Source organism: Chiloscyllium plagiosum, unplaced genomic scaffold, assembly GCF_037043375.1.
Source record: "Chiloscyllium plagiosum isolate Xiang-an unplaced genomic scaffold, Cpla_swu_hap1 HiC_scaffold_3, whole genome shotgun sequence".
Lineage (NCBI taxonomy): Eukaryota > Metazoa > Chordata > Chondrichthyes > Orectolobiformes > Hemiscylliidae > Chiloscyllium > Chiloscyllium plagiosum.
The window spans coordinates 41,011,397-41,020,035 of NW_028270141.1; the positions used below are offsets into that span (position 1 = coordinate 41,011,397).

The 8,639-nt window shown below is 40.1% G+C and overlaps 1 protein-coding gene across 1 annotated transcript in view; it reads right to left on the reverse strand.

Annotated features, from left to right (window-relative positions):
- The window catches only part of disc1 (DISC1 scaffold protein), a 120,447-nt gene extending 119,210 nt beyond the window's left edge, over nucleotides 1-1,237 (reverse strand). The window contains exon 1 of the mRNA XM_043680138.2: nucleotides 724-1,237. Within this exon, the coding sequence (XP_043536073.1) occupies nucleotides 724-832 (109 nt within the window). The 5' untranslated portion in view covers nucleotides 833-1,237. The remainder of the gene's footprint in view (nucleotides 1-723) is intronic.
- Between the last annotated feature and the right edge of the window lie 7,402 nt (nucleotides 1,238-8,639).

The window sequence follows — 8,639 nt, forward strand, 5'->3', positions numbered from 1 at the left end:
GAAACCATGCCATCTATGATGTCATTTAAGGCAGTATTTTTGGAATCATTGCAAATTAAATGCAATATTATCTACTGTAGTTCACTGATGCAGGTTCTGTACAGAGTATCAGGATGCATGTAATTACTATACAATTAAATGCAGTTTACTACAAAAATATTGTGAAAATAAATAATTTCAAATTTGTTTCCAACCACATACATGCAAAGTTAAGAAATTATTTAAAATAAGTACAAACAGATGTGACAAATGTAAACAGTAAAGAGTAATCATAATAGCAAAAATCCTAAATAAAACTTCAAGTACATACATATTTCTATTAAGAGAAAATATTTTTCTTCAAATGTACAAGCTTCTTCAAATGTAAAGCACGGAATAAATTCCCCAAGCTCCCCGATGTGGCTGAACTTTAAAGGAGAGAAGGTCCTACATTCAAGCCCTCATATTGTAGTTATCTCATCTTAACTAAGTTGATAAATCGGACGTTGCAATTATTCGGCGTCCATGGGGTGGGGTTCAGGGAATCAGCAGTTATCCTATCTAACTTAGAGACGAGGCTAGGTCCAAAGGCAATTCAGTAACAGGAATCTGGTACTGAAACCAATCTCAGACGGGTATAGGGCGTGGTTAAAGAGGAGAAAAGAGCCCCGGCCACACACACAAACGGTTAACAATTACTTTTAAAACTTTGCGAAGAAACCCGTTCTCTATTATGAATCATACCTCTTTTATGCGGGTTTTGCCCCCGCGGCCCAGGATCACTTCTAGAAACTGATCTCGGCCGATCGGCGAAGGGTAACGACTCGTGTACTATATCCATTCCATCGAACATTATCAGCTGGAACGGCCGAGGCGCGAGCTAACGGCCCCCACTGACCTAACCTCAGTCCCGCGCGACGTTTCCGTCCGCGCCGCTTCGGCAGCTCCTCCTGCCGTTGTTGTCCGTTCGATTTGATTGTCGCGCGAACCTTATCGAACCGCCCACCTCTAATGGTCGCAGAAACCCCGAGTTTCCCGCAGGCGGCCACGGTAAATTAAGAGAGACGACAATGTCGTGTCCTGTCAGCTCCTTCTGCCCTTGTCGAGATTTAGGGAAGTGAGCGAATCAATTTTTTTTTACACAAACGCAATGGCGAGTTTATTATTGGAGCTTCGCAAAACGGTTAGGAAGTTTTCGGATTTAAATTACGATACTTTTGAAGGTTCTGTTTGTGTATTTGGAGGATTAGTACTTTGGTTTTTAAGTGCTTAAGCGCCTCACCCTGTCAAAAGCAATATGATTATATGTTACTATATTTGAAAATAAATCTCACTTTTACTTTTGACCTGAATTTCCTGATGTAACATTGCGGAATTGAACATGTTTAAGTGAAGAACGGATTTTTTTAGTAAGGTGTATTCTGGAATGAACGCATTACGTGAGAGAATGGTGGTAAAGCTTGGTACCTGTTTCGAAAATCGGAATGGAATATATAGAGGACAAATTTACAAGGCTTTGAATAAAAATAAAGAAGTGGAACCAATTCGATAAATATTTTCGACAACATACTATTGTATAAGATAATGATTCAGAAGACGTTTTCTTTTAATTTTAGAAGTGCTTTTATGCACCATTGAAAGGTTTCTATTTCGGAGTTTGAGGTTTTATGAGAATAGTTCTGAAAGTGAATCCATGAACAGGAAACATTAACTGTTTTCTCTGCATAGATGTTGCCAGACCTGCTATGTTTCTCCAGCAATTTCTGTTCTAGTTTGTTTTTTATATCTCTACCGCTAATCATTAAATGGACTCAAGACAAGATTACTGACAGTAAACTATTGCAAACAACCTTTAACCAGTCCTATATACTAGTTGGTGTCAATTCCACATGGCTGCAGTAGTGTCACAAGAGAAAAAATGCACAAGACGCTGAGGAAAATTAAAAATTCAAATTTGTTTTTCCCACGTTAACAGCGTTTACAATTTTAAAGCATGCAGTCAGTCAGCCAGCAGCTAAAATGTAATCACAGACAAGAGTCATGGTGTCAAACAACATGGAAACAGACTCTTTGATCCAACTAGTTCATACCAACCATATCCCAAGTTTTACCTGCCTGTGCTTGGCCCATATCCCTCTAGATATTTCTTATTCATGTACTTATCCAAATGTATTTTAAATGTGTATCCACCACTTCCCGTTGAAGTTCATTCAAGCATGAACCATTCTGTATTTAAAGTAACATTGCACCTCGTGTCTTTTATATCACTTTGTCCTCTCACCTTAGTAATATGCCCAGTAGTATTGAAATCCCCCATCCTAGGAAAAGACACCTACCATTCATTTTATCTATACCCATTATGATTTTATAAACCTCTATAAGGTCACACCTCAACTTCCAACTATCCAGCCTTTCTTTATAACTCAAACCCTCCATTCGTGGTAAATCTCTCATGAACCCTCTCCAGTTTAATAATATCCTTCCTTCAACAGGGTGACCAGAACTGGACACAATACACCAATGTCCTGTACAATCTCAGCATAACATCCCAACTCCCATACTCAGAGGTCTGAGCGATGAAGACAAGCTAACTGTCTTCTTAACCACCCCATCTATATGTGAACAAATTTCAAAGAATAGTGTACCTGAACCCCTAAGTCTCTTTCACAACACAACCCAAGGCCCTACTTTTAATTGTATAATTTAATTGTATAAGTCCTGCCCTTGTTTGTTTTACCAAAATGCAATACTTTGCATTCATCCAAATTAAACTCCATCTTCCACTCTTCAGCCCATTGACCTTGTGGGATCATGTTCAAATAACAACTGAAATCAGTGAGTGGTGAAAATAGCCTCTTTATTCGTCAATGTCAGTAACACAAGTTCGAGGTGGCAATATAATCCCAAAATACAGTTCTTACAGTAGTGTCTTTATATACAGTTCTTACATATTAAAATCCCATCACTATGCTGTTACATTGTTTTAACTATAGTACACAAAGGTTTGAGGGACTTTTTTTCTGGGGTGACAGGAGATGGGTTAAATTGCTGTTAAATGGTGGCTGAGACTTCTGATGGGATTAAGGGTGTCTGTCCAGTCTGCTTGCATAATTGAGTGTTAGTCCTTTTGTCTTTAAATTGGTAAATGTTAGGAAAAATACTAAGCTGAAAAATGTGTTGCTGGAAAAGCGCAACAGGTCAGGCAGCATCCAAGGAGCAGGAGAATCGAGGAGGGTGTGCCAAGCAGGCTAAGATAAAAGGTAGGGAGGAGGGACTTGGGGGAGGGGCGTTTGGAATGCGATAGGTGGAAGGAGGTTAAGGTGAGGGTGATAGGCCAGAGAGGGATTGGGGGTGGAGAGGTCGGGAAGAAGATTGCATTCCCAATGCCCCTCTCCAAAGTCCCTCCTCCCTACCTTTTATCTTAGCCTGCTTGGCACACCCTGCTCATTCCTGAAGAAGGGCTTATGCCCAAAACATCGATTCTCCTGCTCCTTGAATGCTGCCTGACCTGCTGCGCTTTTCCAGCAACACATTTTTCGGCTCTGATCCCCAGCATCTGCAGTCCTCACTTTCTCCTAGGAAAAATACTAAGGCTATAGACTCTAAATAAGTTGGAAATTAATAAAAGAATAAAGTATATTACTGCAGCTGGGTTATGAGATTTTGCCACTGTGAGTCTCATTCATTCATGCAATTTGATGGAAGAGCTATTTTATCAGTTAATAATCCCACAGGGTGGAAACAGGCCTTTAAGCCCTACAAGTCAACACAGACCCTCGGAAGAGTAACCCACCCAGACCTATTCCCCTACCCTTCTAGCATTTATCCCTGACTAATGCACCTAATCTACACATCCCTGAACACTATGGACAATTTAGCATTGCCAGTCCACCTAATCTACACATGTTTGGATTGTGGGAAGAAACCAGAGTACCCAGAGGAAACCCACGCAGGCACTGGGAGATTGTGCAAACTCCACACAGACACTCGCCCTCTATCTGTGTTCACCTATCCCTACCTCACCTCCCCATCCCCACCCAGTTAAGGGGATAGTGGCCCTGTTTTTTTTAATAGATATTTTTATTAGAAATCTAACATTTTTACAAGTTTACAAAAATAAACAAAACTCTCAGATATAAACATTGATATACAATTAGCTCAAATATACAATAGCCAAAATTTGACAAAAAAAAACAAAACAACAAAAAAAACCGAAAAGAAAAAAAAAACAAACAAACAAAACTCAACTATCTACAAATCTAACCTACAAGTAACCAGGGTGTATATTTAAGTCTCTTACATGCTCAGGATGTGTTAGCATCAGATATGATAAAACCCGTATTCGTGCGGGATTCCTCCCCCGAGGGGCCGCGGACCAGCCAGGTTTGTAATCTCAATTAAATAAAAGCCCTTGTTAGGATCGCCGAAATATCTGTATTTATGTAATTCAAAAAGGGCTGCCATATTTTATAAAATAATTCGGTCTTTCGGTGCACCATATTTGTAAGGAAGTCAAGGGGAATACATTCCATAATTAGTCTGTGCCAATTTGAAAGTCCAGGGGGGCCCTCCGCCACCCAGTTCATCAAAATATTTTTCCTTGCACAGAAAGAAAGAATAGAAAATAGTCTCTTCCCGTACGTGTCCAGGGAGGGGAAGTTCGAAAAGCCCAAGAGGAGAGATACGGGGTCCACTTTTATTTCCGTTCCTAAAATTTCTGTCAGGGTACTTGCTACTTTAGTCCAATATCTACGGATCTTATGACAGGTCCATAAGCAATGTACAAGAGTGTCCACCTCTATTTTGCATTTAGGACACATTGGAGATGCTCCTGCCTTAAATTTTGCCAATCGAACCGGTGCTATATGGACCCTATGAAGTATCTTCAGCTGGATAGCCTGGGTTCTGTTACAAATAGTAATTCTTCAAGCATTTTCCCAGATATCATTCCACGTTTCTGTGGAGATTTCTAGTCCCAGATCCTGATCCCATGTTTTAAGCAGATCATCCATATCTCCCGATACTTCATCATGTAGTAAATGATAAATATTACTGACGGAAGATACCCCCACTGGTCGTAGGACACTACATTCTCTATCGGATTTATAAAGACTATCTAATAACGTAGTCTTCTTCTGTATATAATCTTGAATTTGGAAGTATCGAAAGAGGTCTCCATTGGGTAATCCGAATTTCTGACGCAGCTGTCCGAAAGACATCAGGACCCCATCTTTAAATAAATCCCCAAGACATGAGATACCTCTGGATCTCCAGAGTTTAAAAGTGGCATCTGTTAACCCCGGTTGGAATCCCCATGCTCCCACTATCGGTGCATAGGGGGATGTTTTATGTGAATTACCCTCATTTTGCCGCATTATATTCCAAGCCTTGATTGTATTCAGTATTATAGGGTTTTTACAGTGATCTGTAATGATTTTCCTCTTGTCTGAGAATAAAAGGTTAATAAGTGGGTATTTTACTTGAGAAGCCTCGATGTCCAACCAGATTGATTGTGGATCAGACAAGACCCAATCAGCTATGTAACTTAATAGGGAACTTAACTGATATTTCCTAAAATCTGGGAAGTCCAATCCACCCCTTGCCTGTGGAAGCTGTAGCTTCTTCAGCTTAATGAGGGGCCGCCTATGATTCCAGATAAAGGAACTCAGCCAGCTGTATAATTTACATAAAGCCGTCCTCAGCAGCATCACCGGAAGCATTCTCATAGGATATAGGAGACGGGGCAGGATATTCATTTTGATTAATGCTATTCTACCCAACCAGGAGATTGGCAGGTCTCCCCATCGCTGGAGGTCCTGCCTTATCCTTTCCAATAAATACACAAAATTAGCCTTATACAACTGACCAAATACTGGAGTAATAAAAATGCCTAAATATAAGAAACCCTCCAGGGACCAGCGAAAGGGAAAAAGGGAACCGTCCGCTAAGCGGGGTATCACAGCAAGGCCACCCATTGGCATAGCCTCCGATTTTGAAAAATTAATTTTATAGCCTGAGAATGCACTAAATGTATTAATAACTTGGATTAAGCGAGGTATGGACATCAAAGGGTTACTGAGGAATAGAAGAACATCATCTGCATAAAGGGTAATTTTATGTTTACCTGTACCAATCCTTGGGGCCACTATATTAGGATCAGCTCGTATAGCTTCTGCTAGTGGTTCAATTATTAGCGTGAATAACAATGGCGAGAGGGGACATCCCTGACGGCAGCCCCTACCCACACTGAAGCTATCCGAGCCTAATCCATTGGTAACCACAACTGCTTTGGGATCACTATACAATGTTGAGACCCATTTGGTAAACACCTGTCCAACGCCAAACCTCTCCAATGTGTAAAACAAATATGACCATTCGACCCTATCAAATGCCTTTTCCGCGTCTAATGAAACCACTACTCCTGGTATCTTTCCCTGATGACAAGCTTGAATCATATTCAGAGCCCTTCTAACATTATTGGATGATCTACGGCCCTTAATAAACCCCGTCTGATCCTCCTTTATAATATGTGGCAGTATCCTTTCTAATCTCAGTGCTAACGTTTTAGAGAGGATTTTAAAATCTACATTTAGCAAGGATATTGGTCTGTATGATGGACAATCTTCTGGGTCCTTTCCTTTTTTAAGGATAAGAGAGATATTTGCCTCTTTCAGCGAAGGCGGGAGACAGCCCTGACTATATGCATAGTTATACATGTCCATAAGTGGACCAGCCAGTATTTCTGTAAATTCTTTATAGAATTCAGCTTGAAAGCCATCTGGGCCCGGCGCCTTACCATTTTGAAGGTGCCTAATTGCATCAATTATTTCTTGGGGTGTAAGAGGAGCATTTAGGACCGATACTTGTTCCGGAGTTAGGTCTGGAAAAGTCAAATTTTTAAAAAATGACTGCATCCTCTTCGTCCTATCTTCACAATCCTGTGATTTATATAACTCAGAATAGAATTCTCTAAAGGTCGCATTAATCTTTTTATGATCATGAGTCAAAATACCCGTACTTTCCTTAATAGACATAATAGTCTGAGGGGCCTTTTTTTTCTTTGCAAGAAATGCTAAGTATCTACCCGGTTTGTCGCCATATTCATATAACCTTTGCTTTGCAAATAATATTTCCCTCTTAGCCGTTTGAGTAAGTGTAGTATTTAGAGCTGTCCTAAGAGCTGTAATCCTTTGCAATTTAATAATAGAAGGTCTATCAGTGTATGCTGTTTCAGCCGCTTTTAAGCGGGCTTCAAGCAGACGCTGTTGTTCTCCCTTTAATTTCTTCTGGGTCGCTGAGTAGGAGATGATCAAGCCTCGCGTGTAAGCTTTGATGGTCTCCCACATCATTGACGGGTTGCTAGCTGTACCTGAATTAATTTCTAAAAAAGTTTTAAATTCTTGAGAGAAGTACTTTACAAATTTACTATCTTTCATACGCCAATGCCGAGGGGATGTCCCACTGTTCCTCGCCTTAGTTTCCATATATACAGCAGCGTGGTCAGAAATTGCTATATTACCTATTTTACAGGATGATATGGAATTTAAAAAAATCGAGGGGGCAAAAAACATATCAATTCTGGTATGACATTTATGTGGATTAGAGTAGAAAGAAAAATCTCTACCCTGTGGATGAAGACATCTCCATACATCTACTAATCCTAATTCTTTGTTCAGATCCATCAATTGTCTAGATCTGGGAGATACTCCTGCAGTACTCTTGGGAATCCTGTCTATTTCCAGATCCATAATACAATTAAAGTCTCCCCCTATAATTATATGACGGGCATCAAAAGCCATCAATTTTGAAAAGGCTTCCGTTATAAATTTAAAGGGGTGTGCCGGGGGGCAGTACAAATTTAAAATCCCATATTCCTCTCCATTTATGAGGGCTTTAATCAAGATATATCGTCCAGGTTCGTCTTTTATCTGCTTTAGGATTTTGAAAGGGAAATTCTTCCGAACAAGAATAACAACTCCCCTGCTTTTTGAGCTAAAAGAAGAAAAAAAGGCCTGATCAAATCCGCCCTGTCGTAATTTCAAGTGTTCTTTATCTGACAGGTGTGTCTCCTGTAGGAGAGCTATATCAACTCTTTCCTTAAGATTTGATAATATTTTCTTCCTTTTAAGTGGCGAATTACTCCCCTTGACATTCCAGGTGCACCACTTAACCGACTGATCAACCATAATCCTCTGGGCCAATCCGAGACCCCTCGGGAGGGGGAACCCTATCCAGAACATCCCGAGCATGGAACATGTAAAATTTACAAAAATAAAGCCTCTTTAATACACCCACAACAATACAGTAAAAAACTATTTCTAAATAAAAAAAATATAAAACGTATCTAAGTGGAGACTTTCCCCCTTGTTCCCAGGGGGCGTCACTTCCTCTCCAAAAATCCCTCATATCCTCTCCCAACCAATGCCCCACCCTTGACCCAGGCACTCCTCAATAAAATGAGGAAAATTCAAATATAATACAAAGCTAGAGTTAACAGTGAGCACCCCACCCCCACCCCTACCAACACCTGGGTATATTTGGTAATGTTAATACCATATATAAACATATAACTATAAAATTACCAGTTCAACAAATAATAATTAAATATGATAATACAAAATAACGAAGGGAAAAACAACCCCGCTCCTAAAGACAGAGGT